The sequence below is a fragment of the Theobroma cacao genome, chromosome 5 (assembly GCF_000208745.1).
Source record: "Theobroma cacao cultivar B97-61/B2 chromosome 5, Criollo_cocoa_genome_V2, whole genome shotgun sequence".
In the NCBI taxonomy this organism is placed as follows: Eukaryota; Viridiplantae; Streptophyta; class Magnoliopsida; order Malvales; family Malvaceae; genus Theobroma; species Theobroma cacao.
Window position 1 is genome coordinate 23,163,201 of NC_030854.1, and position 19,222 is coordinate 23,182,422.

Below are 19,222 nucleotides of genomic sequence, written 5' to 3' on the forward strand. Positions count from 1 at the left end.
CAAATCCGTTATTGTTGCAAACTAAAACAACATGTAAAAGTTCAATGCCTTCATTAAATTCGGTAGACTTTTGAGGTATGTCCCAAAATCTCATCACATTTTGATCAATCACTAATAGGAAAGAGAAATGTTACAGCTCCAGGAAAAATGCTCTCGAAAACAAGTATACATATTGTGAAAATGAACCCCAATAGACTGGTGGTGTCCGTAAATATTATCGTTTTTCAACACACGCTCTCCCTATGAAGCAAGAACATGCCAAATCTGGAGAAAACGACATCGTTTTCCAACATACGCTGTCCCCTTTGAACGCCAACATGCCACAGGGCTCCCTCGTACGCTACGGTTCCAATTTCGTTACCTGGGCTTCGCAAGGGATATCCCAGACAAAATTTTGGGCAAATGGCGGGAGCCCACTTCTCTGTTCCCTTACTTTTCCCTCTTCGAAAACTTCACTTTCTCCCTCAATCTCCCTTTCTCTTCTCAGCTCCGGCGCCGTCGCCGTTGATTTCCAACGGCGCTAGGCTCTCCCTCATCTTTAATTTCCTGTAGTCTTTGCTCCTAAAACCCCAAAACTCCTCCCTTTCCTGAAAATCTGATCATCAATTTAAAAGTATATGGTGGAACCTCAATTTAGAATTATGAAAATCTGATTCCTCAAGCTGGCATAGCTTCGGTTAGGAGTTTTACGTAATCATACTACTTTGACTATCCCATTCTCACCCTTGCTTTAATTTCTCTCTCAGTCTCAGTGCGTTCTGGTGAACCGACAAAGCCAATGGGGAGAGAAAAAGAGAAAGAAAATCCTTCACAGAAAGCCCTAAATCTCCTTCGAACTCGACTCTCTAACCCTAATTTCGTCTTCAAACCCCTCTCCGATTCTCCTGACAGCAACTACAGGTCCCTTCTCCTTCTTTCTCTCATTTTCTCAGCTTCCATTTTCGGAAATGCTCACTTAAATAAAGAATACTAATACCACCTTTTTTATTTTCACTCTTTTTCTTTTGTTTCAATTTTTATCTTGCAGCAAGTTAAAGTTTATAATATCGAGTTCAATCACCGAAGCATGCAACAATTCGATTTTGCTTCTTGGTCCTCGTGGGTCTGGGAAAGTGGCGGTATGCCATCATCTTTGATTAAGCTTTTCTTTTTCTTCCCTGCATTGTTTTACAGAACATGTTTTTCTAAAAAAAATTATTTCTAAACTTTTTAGACTTCTTCCCGTGTTGTTAGGTTTTGGAACTTGTTCTCAGCGATCTTTTACAACAGTATCCTGAAGCAATATCTGTGGTATGGCTGTGCTCCTTAATTTCTTAGTTTATTTTCTTTTCTTTGGTTTTAGGAAGGAATGTTCTTGAGGCTGTCGTGGTAGTGAAAAGGATGGAATTTTAAATTGATCTAGTCTGTTAGAAAATGAGGAAATACATTTTGAATAGTTTGACTCGACATATTTATGTTTTGGATATTGCTCGGAATTTGGACTTGATTGGATGTGTTAGTTTGTGAAACTAATCCTCCGTTCAAATTTTGAGGAAGTGAGGAAGGAGAGAGAGTTTTAGTGGGTAGAGTAAGTGTCTTTGGTACAGGTCAAATAAATGCAAGTTGTTCATGTACCTGGTGCTTTGACTATATACATCATATTAGGATTTTCATTTCCATGAAGGGTTATGTGTGTCAATTGTAATAGCGTGTATGCTTGTGTGTTTATGTATAGTATACTGCCAACCCAGTGAGTTATTATCTACTCTTGTTGTAGCGTGCTTTAAAGTGTTATAAAGACACAATGCTTTGATATATGTATATATATTCATTGAAATTGTGCTCTCATCTTATCTTATCGTCGGCTTCATGGTGCAGATTAGATTGAATGGCCTTTTGCATGGTGATGACAATTGTGCACTAAAGGTGAATATCTCATAATTTTCCTCCTCCCACATTATTCTCTGTTATATTGGATTGCTTGATCTTGAATTCTTAACTACCAAATTTTGCTTGTTATGCATGCTTAACTTGTGCTATTTGGTATGCTTTTATCTCTTGCTACACTTGATTTCATGCACAACATATACTTTCATATGTAGTATAATTGCTGGTCAAATAAACTACATATTCTGTTAAAGACAGATACAGAGTAAATTGCACCAGTAGTTCCCAAAGTTTGGGTCACATATCATATTAGTCCCTCCAAAGTCTCATATTTACTTCCACCCTTATAATTAAAAGGTCCTGTCATTAGTGTTTCTATCAACTCAGTTATTCCAATGTGTATAAAAATGCTTAGCTGGGGAAAAAATTCCCAATTTTGTTTTAGACATGAATGGCATTTTTGAAATTGTTTTGGGCAAATTTTAGGTTTGTGGGTTGATTTTGGGGTTATTTGTAGCATTTTAAACTGGTGTTTTGGATTATTTTTGACAATTAATTTCTCTTTTTTATAAGAATTTTGGCAGAGAGAGGGAATTTGTAAGAGAATGGGCAGAGGGGGGAGAAGAATGGAGAGATGTGATCATTGGATTCCAGCGTTTTTAGATGGTGGATAGGGCTGGATTAGCCTCCCCCTCACACCAGATTGAGGGGAGGGGGGTGGGGGGAGCCCAATCTCTCCCTGTACCTTGTCTGGCAATGCTAGGAGGTGCCTTGCTCCAGCTACCTGGCATTGGAATTGGGAGGTCCAATTTGGCCCTTCCCAGTGGTTGGTTGGCCTCTGGTTGGTGGGAACAAAGGGAGAGGAAAGAGAAGAAAAAGGAAAAAAACTTATAAATTTTATTAAAATATAAATATAAATTATAATATTAAAAGATTATCATCCATTTTCTATTAATATTAGTTATTGTAAGATATTATTTATAGTAACATTTTTCATAATATCAATTTAAATTATAATATTAAAATCTTACTTTTTTTTCCCCTAAAATAGAGGCCTACCATGCCTCACTAACGATCGTGGTTGCCACCAGGCGATGCAGAGGTTGGCAAATAAATATTTTTCAACAAAGTAATTTTTGTACACATCAACTGACACATGGCACACGTGTTGCTAGCTGGCTCTCAACAGTTGAGTTGACAGAAGAACATTTTAGTTATAATGTTAGATGTATAGTGACAAATATTTGACTTTTTGAATTGCGAGGACCAATATGATATGTGACTCAACCTTTGGGGACTATGGCTGCAATTTACTAATAGATACATGTTTCACAGTTGTTTGCACAAATTTATTGGACTCGAGATATTCTTACAACAATTCTCCTATATGAATGGCGGAATTACTGAACAGCAGATGGATCCTTGGTTGTTACTTTTGGAGGCAACAATGAGAAGTCAGTACAAATCATTAGCAAGTTTGTGCATTAGCAATACCACAACTCTCTGTATCTAAAGGTGCATCTAATGGAAATTATAATGGCCTAGACTTTAGCTAATCATAAAACATCAAAGAAATATAATATAAAATGTTCACATAGTGACTGATTGATGAGTGACTCAAATAAGTTCTGAGTATAGACGAACTACTCATAATTGGAAAATTACTGGGTCTGGTCTTATGCTAGTTAGCAAGATAAAATTACTAGCTAAGCTTATATGTTTCTTTTCTATACATCTTTACACATAATCTTGCCACGTCTCATTAACATTATTTAATGTATTTTTTGTTCAAAAACAATATCCTTCTTTGTCTCTTACCGATCAAATAGTTTGTCTTAAAATTATCATGGTAATGCCCTTTTTTATATCTGTCATGGTTATCTGTCTTTCAGGAAATTGCTCGACAGTTATGCATGGAGCATCAACTTTTGTTCTCAAAAGTGGTACTGTGGATATTGATTTGAGGTCACTATGATGCATTTCTAATAAAATTGATATACTGATTATGAGATGATTTCTGTAGGCATCATTTGATGATAACTCCCAGTTCTTGATAGCAATGTTAAGGTGAGTTTGCCAGGTTTGTCTGATTTTTTTTTTCTTTTAAAGAATATATTTTAAAAATCTTTAAAACTGATAGCATTCATCATTGTCAGGGAATGTGGATTGGCACATAAAACAATTATTTTTGTGCTTGATGAGTTTGATCTGTTTGCTCAGGTAAGGATCTTCCATTTTGTTTTTTTCATAATATGCCATGTAAAAGCTCTCTTTTTATTAAGCATGTGGGCCATACAGAACATATTAGTGATTGCTTTTAGGAACAAGTTAGGTTTGAAATCTTTGAATCAAGCGATTAAACAGTTTTTTTACCTTTTTCCAATTGATTTTTGCAGGCAAAACAAAGATTACTTTATAGCTTGCTAGATGCAATGCAGTCCGTGACATCACAAGCTGTTGTCATTGGCGTGAGCTGTCGACTGGTACGTTTGAAATGTTTTTATTTATTTTTTCTTGTTTACAGCATTTATGATAATAAAAAGAGTAAATTATACTCAAGTACTTACGTTTTGACTCTAAATACACTCAAGGATACTGTCTGAAAAATTTACATCCCACTCCATGGAAGCAAATGGTGTTAACAGTAATTGTAGACTGACTAAAACACCCTTATCCATGTTATCTTAAAATGGGAAAAAAAGGTAATTAATGATGAAAATTATTTTTTTAGAAATATGAAAACTCATATTTAAATGCAAATCAAATATCTAAATAAAATTATAAGCTAATAATGCTTTTCAAAAATAATTACCAACCAAATACTAACCAGAAAACCATTTTCAAGTTTCAACAATTCATTCTTTATTTCTTGAAAAAGAAACAAAAGCAATCCTTTTTTTTTTCAAAACAAAAAGAAAACAGGATGGTTTGATTGGCTGACTGATTGCTTAACTCTCATTTCATTTCTCTCTAATCTGCTGAACTATAAGTGGAGATGTACCTAGAGCTTTTTCCTTGTTTCCTTATGAAAAAGCTCAAATCAGTATCAAACCTATAAATGAATAAATGCATATGAAATTATTATCATTGGACTCTCATAACGTTGGGGCAGGATGTATATATTTCAAACTAATATCCTTGAGTGTATTAGTGCCAAAATTCAAGGATTTGAGTGCAATTTACTCTTGATAAAAAAAAATGCATATCATTGTGTTATGTGCCACAGCTTGAAATTTTATCTGATGATATTAGTATTTTTATCTTTGTGCAATCTTTCTTTTTGATGAATAAATTCTTGAAATATTTCAGACTTATCTCTGTCTTATTAATTGTTTTTAGGTTGTAGTTATCAATCATTTTGGTTAATGCTGTCTAGTATGAGGATAGCATTCTATAGATTTGCTAAGCATTACTTCTATAATCAGAGTTGAATTTCAATAAAACACTCGGAATCAGAGTTCCCATGAAGAACTCATTTTGTTGCCATTGTTTCTATCTTCTTGACTTTTCTTTGGTTTCCAGTTAACTACCTCAAATAACTTCAGTCAAGAGAGGCTGAGGCAATGGTTGTGAGTGAGGACAAGTGGCTACTGGCTTGACAAATAAAACATGATTGTCTTCGACACATAATTAGTCTTAAAAGCAAGCAAATTTTGTTCTTTGAATCGTTATCCTTAAAGTTGACACTCAAATAACTATTATAAAGTTTTAAATAAATGGAAAAGACTGCCAGGTGGCTCTATGACTCAAAAGTATGGAACTGATATCCAAGAAGCTGATTTGCCACCAAATATTTGGAAAATTGTTCTTTCATATAGCTATAAATTCAAATAGTGGGTAAGTTTGGGAAACTGTCATGAATGTGAGCATTCAAGGATGGTTGCCAAAGAATATAGGAGGTTTTAGAATCAGTGAAGCTTGGGAGTTGGGAGTGCACTAGACAGAAAGCTACTAAGCCTCAGTGCTGCAAGTTGGTATGCTTCAAATATTATATGCCAAATTTTTTTGTTTTATTGTTGCCTGCTAATGGAAACTTCAAACAAAGGATTTATTGATGGAAAGGTAGACTTCAGACATCTCAAATTTTTTCTCTTACAATCACCAAGAAATTTGAATTATCTGTTTTGACTTCCCTCTTTATTGCTAAAGTTTGGAAAGCCATGCTAAGGGACTGCAATATTGATCAAAAAGCACTTCCTTGAAGCCAAAAACCAAGTGGTTCCCCATTAATTATTCTTATAACAAATTAAATCATATTATCAGGAAGAGCACTTTATTGCTTCTGTTTATCCTATCTGGATAGAACGCAATTGTAGAATCTTTAAAGTAAAGTTCTCGAGAAGAAGGAAGCCTTCTGAGAAGAATTTGAGAAGTTAATAGAATTGAATTCATAGCTATGTCCACCAGTTTGATGTTGAGAAAATTATAAATTGTTGACCTTTCTCTTTATGTTTGTTGCTCACGTGTTTACTTAGTTTGTTCCTATAGTGATGTATTCTCTTTTGCGATTTTTATTTTGCAGAGTTTTATATAAAATTTTTTTGACTTACCCAAAAATAAAAAATAAAAAATTGATGCATAGCTTTTTTGGTGGATTGAGTACATAAACATGCAATTTGCATAACTATGATTTATTTACCTTTTTAGAGCCCTTAAAATTTAATACATGCCATGTAGGATGTTGATCAGCTTCTTGAAAAAAGAGTGAGATCTCGTTTTTCACACAGAAAGCTGCTGTTTCTTCCTCCATCTAAAGAAGACACAGAAAGGTGGTTTTTCTATTGCCTAAAGATGGAGATCATGTGACTTATGTTTAAGAAAGGACAACCTTATCTGTTGCCCATTTTGGCTTTGCAGATTCTTGGAGCACATTTTATCATTGCCTAAGGATTCAAGCCTTCCCCACAGCTACACTGTTGAATTTAATGGAAGGCTTAAAGTATCCTTTCCCTGAAACTTTTGCTTAATGGGATGATTGATAACAGTACATTATAGCCATTTAAAGGGGGAAAAAGGTTCATTATTGAATGTACTTATAATGGTTGCCTGGAACTGTGTTTAAGAAGTTTCAAGTGGCTTTTAGGATATAATTTTGATGACCTTCTAAGTTGCCTTAATTTAAGTTTAAACTGAATGGTAAGAATAATACAAGCTCATGGTTCATTCTTAAGAGCTTCATAAAATATATCCAGAACTATCGGGATGAATATATAAATGAAATGGTTTTACGGTATACAACTTATGGAGACAGTGAGCATATGAAGATACGTGTATGTTTGATTGTCAAATAAAATAATATATAATAGATAGACCATCCTTCATTCTTTGTATTTTTCCACAAACTCAACTGCACTTCAAAGTATAGCACTTCATTGTGTTCTTGTTTCTAGCTTTGAGTTGCAATTCAAAGTAAAATATTAATGCTAGCATTGTCAATTATCAACATAATCAAGTTTTATAGGAGTTATTATCGCTGCTGATTTACCTCAGATGGTGGAATGTCCTGCATGAGTTTCCAGGGAACATGCAATTCCTTTGTTACTATAATTTTGGTAACAATTATGGGCTGAATGCTAGCCTAGAACTATGGAGATTGACTAAGAACCAAAAGGGTTTTAAGATCAGCTAGCTGGAGATACAAAAGTGATAGCAATCCTGGTAACTAATATACCAACTTTTTCCCAACTTTTCTATCCCTCAAAATCATTGCAATTGCTTATAAAACTTGAGTTGTATAGATCCAATCCGTCATATTGCTATCTTATGAGTTTTAGGAGCAGATGAGCTCTCTTGTTCTTTCTTATTTTCCTTTTCTTCCTTTGCTATGTTGTAACTCTCTCATGTCAGTCTTTCCATAAACTAAACAAGATTGCATTCACAGTAGTCATCAACAACTGTGACACACTATTGTCTGACTAATTTTATTGGCTTTGTTTTATATTTTATATGTACAAAAACAGGTCTCCAAAAAGTAGGGGGTAAGGCTGCATAGATATGACCTTTCTATGCAGAGCCTTGTGCATTTAGGCTGCCCTCTGGTATATATGTAAATATTCTGCTTCTCAACCCAAACTTAATCATAAATTTTATTGAAAGAAATTGTGATTAATATAAATATGGCCTTGGCAACTAAGTTTTGACCCATCCAAGGAGCCTCTTTATGTGTGTGTGTGTGTGTCTTGTGCCGGGTGGGGTTATTGCTTTCTGCAATTGCAAAAGGAGAAGATAATGAAAGCATACATTAAATGATCATGCATTCTTAAAAGTTGTTGAGATTATGCTTTTTCTTACTTGTATGTTTCCAAGGATCTTTTCTTCCAGACTGGGTATGAATTCCTTGACATCTTACAGAATGTTTTAGCAGATGAGAGATTCAAAGAACTAATTAATACCTATTTGAGTTTCAATTCCACAATTGGTCAATTAATGAGGTTTCTGTAAGTTTCTCTTCTTGCGTCTGGGACTATAGAATGTTATATAAATGTCAGCTATTACAATTACAACGTATAATGATCCAAAAAAAAAATACAATGTTTTATAATCAAATGCTATGATCATCAAATTGATTCTAGATTTCAAGCTGTTTCTTATATGGATCTGGATGTTGGATTCCTTTCACTTGAGAACTTCAAAACTGCACTTTCCAGCACTCAGCGGCAGCCAAAGTCAGAATGTATAAAAGGTATGAGGACTTAAATAGTCTTTCCTATATATTGGTGTGGTATTTTGTTTTGTTTACATGTTTTGAATATTTAACAATTCCTCCCCAAGTGTAGTGTGCTTTGTTGTAATACCTCTTCACATATATGATGTGAGCTTAATTATTAAGACCCGTATAATATAAGGTTCCAAGTCAATTCCTACTAGCAACTTGAGCTTAAGCTTTTGAGAGTTATGTGGTTTAGGTTTGAAAAGTTGTTGGGTCAATTGTGCTTGGGCTTTAGTTGTTACAATTGGTATGAAAGCATATGCCAACACGGTGTAGGTTTTCACATTTTGCTAGTGAGATTTGGTTCTATGGACATGGCCTTAATTGTGATTATGTTGTATGGTCTTGATGAGGACATCAAGGATTTGAATGGGTGAGATTGTAATACCTCATCCCACATCTAAAGTGAGTGTGATTATTAAAAACAATATAAGGGTTCAAGTCAATCATTGCTAGCAACTTGAGTTTAAGCTTTTTGAAGGTTACATGATTTAAACTTGAAAAGTTAATAGGCCAATGGCGCTTGGGTGAGGTTGTTACATGTGTAAGGTCAAAATTGTCTCCTTTCTGTTTCTTAAAGTTATGCCAATCTGGTGTAAAGTATAGTCTGTCTACTGAAACTCAAACATGTGGCGTTTTGCACTCTGACTATCTTCTCATTATATTTTTAACTTGTGTTTGGGTGCATGAACATGAGATTCTAGTTTCAATTCTGCCTCATTCACTTCTTGTTGACTCATGTTTGAGAAAGTTTGAAGCGAACTGCCATGGGGTCACAAAAGCTTCACCTTGAACTGCTAGCCTTTTTTTTTTTAGCTAAAATTTCTAACTTCTAGCTTGGTGTTTCTCTGGTTGATATTTATATTTAGATGTTCAAAGAACACACTATCTTATAAAATAAATAGTCTTCAGAAGTCCTAATGGTTCAACTTCCTTTGGGTACTTTGTCTCAGACTGATGGTTTTCAGCAGAGTATTGTTGCAAACTGTTATGATTTCATTAAATCTTTTTATTGTACTAATTCACCTTTAAAGTTTTAGCTACCTGGTTGATTATCTGACAGCATTGTAGAGTATTGATGGTTTTTGGCAGACTGTTGTTGCAAAATTCTATGATATTTGTAAATCTGTGGTTGTAGTCATCTTTAAATTTTTGTTGATGATTTGAATTTCTGACATTTGACACGATCTTAAGAAGTTTTAAAAACAATGCCACTTCTTCATTCATGTTCAGTGGCAAAATCGTGATAAGATGATAAATTATTCATCTTTGATTTATTTAATTTTATTGGAAGCATGACAATCTTGAATGCACATTCTACTTTTTTAAGCAGATTGCTCCATATTGGAACTCTATCTGTTAGTATGCATGAAAAGGTTGGAAGTTAAGGAGCAGAACTCGTATAACTTCAATTCAGTGATGACAGGTTCATTTCGCTTGTTTTGGTGTTATTTTTCAATTACTATCATTAAGATGTTATTTACTTAACACATATTTCCTATGTGTCAGAATACAAGAGCATACATGATTTCCAGACATCTGACAATTACGCAGGAAATGTTTGTCTAAGGGTGTGTATTGTTCTCTTAAATGACCTTCTAAATGGAAGGCAAAATGTACTACTGCGATTTGGTATTCCGTCCACTTAGTCTCATGCCATGTGTTTGATGAGGTTTCCTTCTAATTTTTGCAGGCATTTGAACACCTTCTACAACGTGAATTAATTAGTTTTACAGACAATAGAGGACATAATCAATCTGTTGAATTTCGCCCCGTAAAGCTTCTAATTTCACCAGCTGAACTATATCAGGGGCTGAAGTCATATCGTTCATGTCCTGTAAGTTACGCTCATAACATTTATTACATAAAGTGTGTCATGTTTTCCGTCATCCATCGTTGGACCTGCTAGAACTCACTTGGAGCATCGTGACTTATCCATTTGGCTTCTGTTTTTGCAACATTTTACTTTCTGCAATGCCTTGAAAATTCATTGACTGTTTCAAAGTTTGTGATGAGGGTGCTCTGATTGTTTTGTAGGCCATCCTCCTTAAATTAATTGCGCGGTAAAACTTGAAAGTAATATGGTTGAGAGGAAATATTGGCTGCCTATTAACTGCCCCATATGTACGGTCAAAAGAAATATGGAATCTGCCCTCTGCTGCATTTTGATGGGTCAATTCCACCATTTATTTTTAGATATAAAAGAAAGAAATACTTTTCTACCGGCCAAGATGCACTTCATATGTGAAGGATGTCACACTTTTGAAATCTTTCTTTTTTCTTCTATTGCAATCCAATGTTAAATTATTACGACTGCATCTAAATTAATAACATAAAATTGTTTGTCCTCCACCTTTTGTGTCCTTTATATTCACGAGTATTGAGTATTTTCTTACTGAAGCACTTGGTGAGGATTGTGCTTTCACATTCTTTGCAATGTGCACAATTAAAGTATATTACAGTGTTTATTTTGAAACAAGTCAATCAACGTAAGATAATGTGATTGCACTAAAAAAGCAAGTAACGTTATCAAATTTGATTTGATATTTTTGTCTTTATTTGAAAAAATACTAAAAATTTTTTTTAACGTAATTTATTTTTCGTGATTTGACATTTTCAAATATTATAAACAGATAAAAGAAGTCGTGTGTGATGAATTAATATAATAATTTTTTGATGAATTTAAATATATCAATATTAAATATAATCAAGTATAACAATTATAATTCATATAAAAAAAAATAGACAAATCAATCAATAAAATTTCAAATCTTAATTTTTATCATTTTAAGAATTAAAAAATTAAAAATAATTTAAATTTTTTGAAAAAAAGCTATAAATTTTCAAAAACATAAAAATAATTTTTATATTTAGAAATTCAAAAAAATTTGAGAAAACCCAAAAATAATTTTTAATTGTTTAAAAAAAATTCTAGAACAATAAGAAATAGAAATAGTTTTTCTTTTCAATAAAATATAAAATATTATAAAATCCATAAAATAAAAAGTATATTTAGAAATTTTGAAAAAATAGAAGATATCCTTTTTTATGCTCATAATTTTTAAAATTATAAAATTATTTCCACTTAATAATTTACCCTAAACTTTTAAAAATAAAAAATATTTCTTTTTTACTTTTAGATTTTTTTTTCAAAAAAATCTCTTTTTGGTCTCTTTTTCATTTTTTTTTCGAAAAATAATCATTTCCCTTTTTAATTTTTTAGGAATTTTTCAAAATAATTTTCAAAATTACTAACAAAATAAAAATTTATTTTCTAATTAATTTAACATGAATTTGCCGGATTCTTGGTTATTTGTTGAAAATTTTATTTAAGAGATGATATCATATAAAAATTTACAAGAAAAAAATATAGAAGTAGATTAAACTTGCATTTTAATACATAAGTGTAATTCTAGAAATTAACATTATATTTTCAGTAAAGTACTTGTAAACCAAACGTTATAATATTATTTTTATAGTATTTAATGAGCACTTTTCTTAATATACCAAACGTTGTAATATTATTTTATTAGTAATCATATTCTTACAATCACATTCTTTACATTTACATTTTTTGCAATGTGATTGCATTGTAAGATGCCAAATGCAACCTAAATGTTTTATTTCGATCTTATAAAGATATGAGTCTAGATTTTGCCACTTGTTCAAGCTTGGAGGTTGCACCTAATATCGGCATTTGATTAATACCATATGTGCTATGTTTATTAAATAATATCGATTGTAGGTTCAAAAAACAGTGCCTTGTTATTTAACTGATGGAATATTAACACGACGCCGTTTGACATTTTTAAATCAAAAAAGCAGTCCCTTGTTATTTTGTTGTAAATACTGGATGAAATATTAGCACGATGTTGCTTAACGCTTCTAGTTCCAAAAAGTAGTGCCTTGTTTTTTTGGACCTAAACATGTTAAACAACATTGTGTAAATATCTCTATGCTGTTCACACCTAACTAACTGATAGAATATTAATACAATGCAACAAATATAGCAGCACGTCGTCAGAATCGAACTCAGCATATTGATGGTTAACAAAGAGTCGCAAAATGCTCAGCAAAATTACAGAAGCTCATTAGATTGCTCAACATAGCAACCAACAGATCACAAACAACACAAAGCAGTTGGCTTGGCAAAATCAACTCTAAAAACAAATTGTAACTGCATTTGGAATCTGCCATAGTGTTGCGCTTTTTGCCTCAAGTTCGCCATAGTGTTGAAGCCTCCATTTTTGTTTTTTTTTTTTTTGACTTAAGTCTTAAAGTCGTCAATCTGCTCACAATGTTATGGTAGTATGTCCATGATTCACTTTGTTTTGTTAAAGGCCCTTGACCAAATGGATTTTTCCTTACAAACTTCTGTACATCATCAACTTTAGCCAATCTATCCAAAAACACTCTAAGATTACTACCAACACCTGCCAAGCATTCCTCAAGAAATGTAATAACGTAGAATACAACAGTAAAAAATTTAGAGTATTAAAACAATAATTGAATGTCTTACCTAATTGATTATCATTCATATCAATCATGACACATGTATGTGCAAAGGGAATATTGAAGTGTGCTCCTATAATAGAAAATTTAACACAAACAAAAAAAAAAAACAAAACAATAATTAAACTAAAGAATCAACAAAAACATATACGAAGTAATAACTCTAGCCCCTAAAACGAGATTAAGCAAAACTTTATAAGGAGAATCATCAACCAACGGTGTGTTTGATTTATTATAATCGTATATTTTCCAAACTTCTTCGAGTTTCTTTTAAAAAAAAAGGGCTTTAAATTGTCTTCACATGTTTTGGAGCCATCATAATTGTATTTGGACTGATCCTACAGAACTAGGTGTCCTAATATAAATTCAATACAAAACCAATCGACCAACCAATGCATTAACAAATGCACTTACCCAACAAAACATTAATTTTTACTTCATATTGCCCATTATGTCATCAATGGCTATATCAAGATTCTTCCTACAAAAAATCATAACAACTTGCAGTCAAAAATTGTGAAATTGAAAAATTTTAGTCCAATGGAGTCAACGAAATCAAAAAGAAAAAGGTCGAAGAGTAGTACTTCACTCTAGAGGAGCAAATGCCAACTTCAAATTTTTCGAAATAGAAATTCAAATATTCAATATAATGAGATCTCTTGAAAACTGATACAAGAAGTAAGTCAATTAGGTCAAATTATTTTATCATAGTTGCTTCCAAGCAAAGAAATAGAGAAAACTTAATTCTTCCTTGAATTATCTCATCGCTTCTTACCACTTAGTTGATAAGTTAGAATGCGACGTATAAGAGCTAGTAGGCCATTTACATAAATAAATAAATAAAACGCTTGTTCTTCGGCTATTCTCCTAGCTATCTTGGCACTCACTTAGAATCTGATATTGACATTTTCCATAGTTCAAAAATACTTTTACATTTATAAATATTTTCCAAAGAAGTCAAGGTGTACCTATAACCTGTCGTTTCATATCATGGATGATAGAGGACACATCAGCATTGTTTTTCCTCCTTAAATACGTTGTCGTTTTGCATTTTCTAAAAGAGTAGAAATGCATGGGAGACTCAACAGCCTTCTCAACTTGACCTCGAAATTGCTACTCAGCAATCTCTACTGGCTCATTTTGATCTAGAAATTATGAAATGAAAATATCATATATGAAGTAATAAAAAGGAAAGTGAAGTCATTACCGACTTGCTCTCTACAAACTTTTTTTTAATTTACTTTGATGCCTTGCTTGAGCCTGCAATACTTGCTCAGCAACCTGCTCATTTCCCCCTACATGTCGTTTCATATTATGGATGACAAAGTGCACGCCAGTAATGCTTTCTCTCCTCAAATACGATGTTGTTGTTTTGCATTTTCTGTGAGAGTAGAAATACATGGGAGCCTCAATAACCTTCTCAACTTGACCTTGAAACTGTTGCTTAACAATCTCGACTAGCACATTTGAATCTACAAATTATGAAATGAAAATATGAAATATGAAGCAATAAAAAAGAAACTGAAGTCATTGCCTACTTGCTCTCTGCAACTTTTTGTTTTAAATTACCTTGACGCCCTACTTAAGCTTGCAATTCTTGCTGAATAGCATTCACTACCTGCTCACTTCCCTCTACTTGAGCATGAAATTGTTGCTCAGTAATCTCTATTGGCTCATTTTGATCTACAAATTATGAAATGAAAATATGGAATATGAAGTAACAAAAAGGAAAGTAAAATCATTACTTTCTCTTTGTAATTTTTTTTAATTTACCTTGAGGAGGCGTTGCTTGAGCTTGAAATTCTTGCTTGGCATCGTCTACTACTTGTTCATTTCTTGGACCAGAATTCTCGATCAACAAAATTATGAAATGAAAATATGAAATATGAAGTAATAAAAAGGAAAGTAAAGTCATTACCTACTTGCTCTTTGCAATTTTTTTTTTTAATTTACCTTGAGGCACTGTTTGAGCTTGAAATCCTTACTCAGCAACATCCATTATTGGCTCATTTTTTACTTCTTGAGCCAAAATTTTTTGATATAAAAAATTATGAAATGAAAATATGAAATATAAAGTAATAAAAAGGGAAACAAAGTCATTACCTAGTTGCTTTCTGCAATTTTTTTTAATATACCTTGAGGCAGAACTAGTTACTCGTCTGCTTCACAAACAATTAAAGCATGTTTGCTTGTCCACTTTTGGATAAAATCTTTGCATTTATCTCTCCAATCTTTCAAACGTTGACAAACTAGTAAAAAATGTCGACAATATAAATAACCACATTATAAACTTGGAGTCAACTATCGATTAGATCCTCCACTATGTAACATCACGAAACGAACCCAAGTTTTCATCACATCAACCGTGCCCTTCTAATAATGTGGAGGTGCAACTAAGGGACAACGGCATTAGATAGCTTGTATGTTTTTGTGTTGTGATTATACTAAAAATATTACAGTTTGCAAATTTTTTAAATTTTAATATATATAATTTTTATAAATATTTATAATTTTATATTAATATTTACTTGTATTTGTGTTTTTCATTTGAAATGACAATAGGGAATAATCAATTTTGATTTTTGTAAATAAAATTTTTGAGTTTCACCAAAATACCGATGGATTTAACAATATTGATGGATTTCGGCTCATTTTTTATCAACAGAATCATGGTAATATAGACGGAAATGGCGTAAAAAATTTCATCAAAAATTTACAAATGAAATTTATCGACGAATTTAACTGCGTACCGACTACACGAAATACCAACAGATTAGGCTTTTTATTGACTGAAATTCCTTACAGAATGTTTCATTGGAGAACTGCCAACAGATTTCCCTTTTCCAAATGGGATGAACTTTATCGACTACCATATTTTTGAGTAAATACCGACGAAAATTTTAGTTGGCGTTCCCTTTGTAATTTAATTTAGCAATTCCATCAATAAATGTCATAATTTTTGTAATGTTGGTCATTTAAATTTATCTTTTGTCATTATTAATTTTAACTCTTGTAAGTTAAGACTTTAACTAAATCTAAAATTTATGTTACTTAAGTCACGAATTTGAGTTGTCATCTGGAATTAAGAATCGATTATTTAGGCTTTAACACAACAAGTCTTGTTGTTATCATAGAATTTGGTTCAAAAATTTGGGTACAAATAAAGAAGGAATCAAAGCTTCTAATCTTACCTATTATAGCCTAGTCCATACTACTCCACTCTGAGTCAACTTAGTTAAGGATCAAAATTAAAGAACATACATCACCTATACTTAGTATCTCATACAATTATGAACAAATAATGTCCTATGCTACCATGCATGTGTTGGTCCCAAAGAGTGTGCTAGAGGGGGGGAGAATAGCACTTTTGGAATGACACGAAAATTCTTTCAAAGTAAGAGATGATTAAAGGAATTTGAAAATGTTTAATGCTCGCTGGAGGAATGATTTAAGTGCTAAGAGTAAGAAGAGAATAAAAGAAAGTAGACAAAACACAATGATTTATAGTGGTTCGGTCCCCTTGACCTACATCCACTACTTTGATCTCCCAATCAAGGATTTTTAAACCAATTCACTAAAATCAATGGAATTCCCAAGCTTTGACCAAGCTTTTACAATAGCTTTCACAAGCTCAGCCACAATCTTTAACAATGGTTTTTCTCGGGATCAACCAAAACCCAAAACTAACTTTTCTAAGGTTAACCTAGAACCTACAACAACAACCAAGCTAACCTAAACTTGATCAACCCCTTAGAGTGCCTTGCACACCCTAAGTAATCAATAAATGAAGAAAAGATAAAGTACAATTGATCACCTAGCTAATCTAAGATGTACAAAGTTAAGCTCAAACACTTTTTCAAAGGATGAGAGTGAAATACAAGTGTAAAGAGAAGGTTTTTGGTCTTCTAAGCTCAAAATCACTTTGGATAACTTCTCTATATGATTTTGGACTGTTGGAGAGGCTTTAAATACTTGCAAAACCACTTTTGGCCGTTAGAGACAAAAACTAGCCATTTTTGGCCGTTATTTTATGATTTTCTACTTAAATTCAAATTTCTAACAGTGAGCTTTTAGTTGGCTAACCATACTTCTTAGTCGATTAAGTCTTCTCTGTCTTGCAATCTGCTTTACTCTGTTAATCGGTTAAAAAAGACTTTAATCGATTAAGCGCTTACTGGTTTTAAAGCAACCAGCTTCACCAACTTTTCTTTGTTTGATTAATTCTTCTCTTAGCTTGATGATGCTAATCTTTCATTTCCTTTAAACAGCCACGAGATATGTTAGTCATCCGAGACTTCTTGAATTGTTCGTCACAAATTTGACTGCCTTCATTTTGGATCTTCACTTTTAGATTTTAGCTAACTAACTCCCTTAGTTAACTGATTAAGAGGCTTTTGCTTGTATCCAGCACTCGCTTAACTGATTAAATCTTATGTTAACTAGTTAAGACCTTTCTGTCTGTCCTTAGTGTAGCGCCCAAAATTGCTCTAATTGATTAAGGATTTGTGTTAATCAGTTAAGACTAATCTATCTTCATTAAAGCTCTTTCTTTTTTTCTTGTTTAACTAATTAACCCATCTTGCAATTGAACAAGCATCTTGACTTGCTGTCAAACACCAAATATATTAATGAATTTAAGCTTTCTCCTACACACTTAAGCAATATAATTAGACACTAATGAATGAGATTGTTTGCTTATCATAAAAAACATATAGAGTCAACATTCTCTATTTCTTATTTTTTATGATGACAAAACACTCATAGATTAAGAGTGCAATGTCTATGTTCAATATGAATGCTTCAAATCTTTATGCATAATGAGTTGCTCCCCCTTAGTCAATGCATCTAGTTTTCTTTACATAATATTCAACAAAACCATAACTAAGCATCACACATAAATTAAACATGAAGACCTATCAAACTCTATTTAACTTAGTCTTCCTTTTTTTTTTTTCTTTTTCATCATTAAACAAGATATTCAAAACTCCCCTTAATGAGTGCATCTAGATATTCCTTTAATGTTTAAATTAGACTTTAATGAATGAGAATCACAAGCACTCATACACCTAAGTCATACAAACTTATAGATATAGTTCAATAACTTCAAGAGTCAAGCTTGTAACTATGTAAAAACAAATGTATGAGAGTTAAATCATTTCAATAACTTGTCAAGGATCACTCAAATAATATTCAAGCAAATTTGATCATTTTGGCATAATCAAAACTATAATAATTTTAAAGCTAACAATATCCCCCTTTTTGATATGACAAAACTATGAGCATAATTTGCATTTGAAATGATTTTAAAATCTCCCCCTCAACATACGCATAAAATTAAAGTTGCTCATAAACCTTCTCCCCCTTTTTGTTATATCAAAAACGTTAAGAAGAATGAGTATTAAACACTTAAGCTCAAGAAATAATGGTTAGCAAAATCCATCAAGAATATAAGCATTAAGACCATGAATATGTAACAATAAAGTCACCAAGTCATCATATATCTACACTTAATATCCTTAACCAAGTAATTAAGAAATATACCCATTAAGCACATTCAAGTATTAATTCATCGAGAGAATCATCAATAAGAATGGCACATGTATATATCTTTGTAAGCAAAATGTGGACATAACATTTATGAAATTCAAGAAATATAAGCATAAAGATGTTCAATAAGCACATAAGCCATATTTCAACTCCAATACCAAGTGTTAAAGCTCAATATACCAATTGATAGATATAAGTAAAATTTTCCCCTTTGTAAAAGCACAATATCAATTATGAGAGATGGAATCATTTTACAGCTCATTATATCAATTGGTAAAACACTAGTAAAGACTTCCCTTATCATTAAGCATTCCAAGCATATCAACTTCAAGTCTCAATACATTTAAGAAAGATATGATCAATTTAAAGCTTAAGAGAGAAAAGACAATTACAAAGCTTGATGCTAATTTTAAAGCTAGACACTAATTTAGAAAACTTAAGGTTTGATACTAATTATGCATTTCAACATTCAAGTTTAAGTGAGAAGCAATATAAGGCACAATATCTATTTTGGTGTTTAGAAAGATGTTATCGATAGCAAAGAACACCAAATGTTGAATCTCACCAAACTTTGTTGTTAAAGATCTT

The 19,222-nt window shown here is 32.3% G+C and overlaps 1 protein-coding gene across 1 annotated transcript; it reads left to right on the forward strand.

The window, feature by feature from the left end:
- Positions 403-10,927, forward strand: LOC18598734 (origin of replication complex subunit 4). Its single transcript, XM_007028390.2, has 16 exons — positions 403-900; positions 1,028-1,118; positions 1,234-1,290; positions 1,858-1,905; positions 3,759-3,809; positions 3,890-3,933; positions 4,023-4,086; positions 4,263-4,349; positions 6,544-6,635; positions 6,724-6,805; positions 8,218-8,303; positions 8,439-8,548; positions 9,909-10,001; positions 10,085-10,146; positions 10,269-10,412; positions 10,613-10,927. The coding sequence occupies exons 1-16, from the start codon at positions 779-781 to the stop codon at positions 10,640-10,642; spliced, it is 1,263 nt and encodes a 420-aa protein (XP_007028452.2). The 5' UTR covers positions 403-778; the 3' UTR covers positions 10,643-10,927.

Bases quoted from the DNA above. Each gene is read 5' to 3' on its own strand.
- LOC18598734 (XM_007028390.2), top strand. From the start codon at position 779: ATGGGGAGAGAAAAAGAGAAAGAAAATCCTTCACAGAAAGCCCTAAAT. The intron at 3,934-4,022 runs GTGAGTTTGCCA...CATCATTGTCAG, and splicing joins TTCTTGATAGCAATGTTAAG to GGAATGTGGATTGGCACATA. The intron at 4,087-4,262 runs GTAAGGATCTTC...TGATTTTTGCAG, and splicing joins AGTTTGATCTGTTTGCTCAG to GCAAAACAAAGATTACTTTA.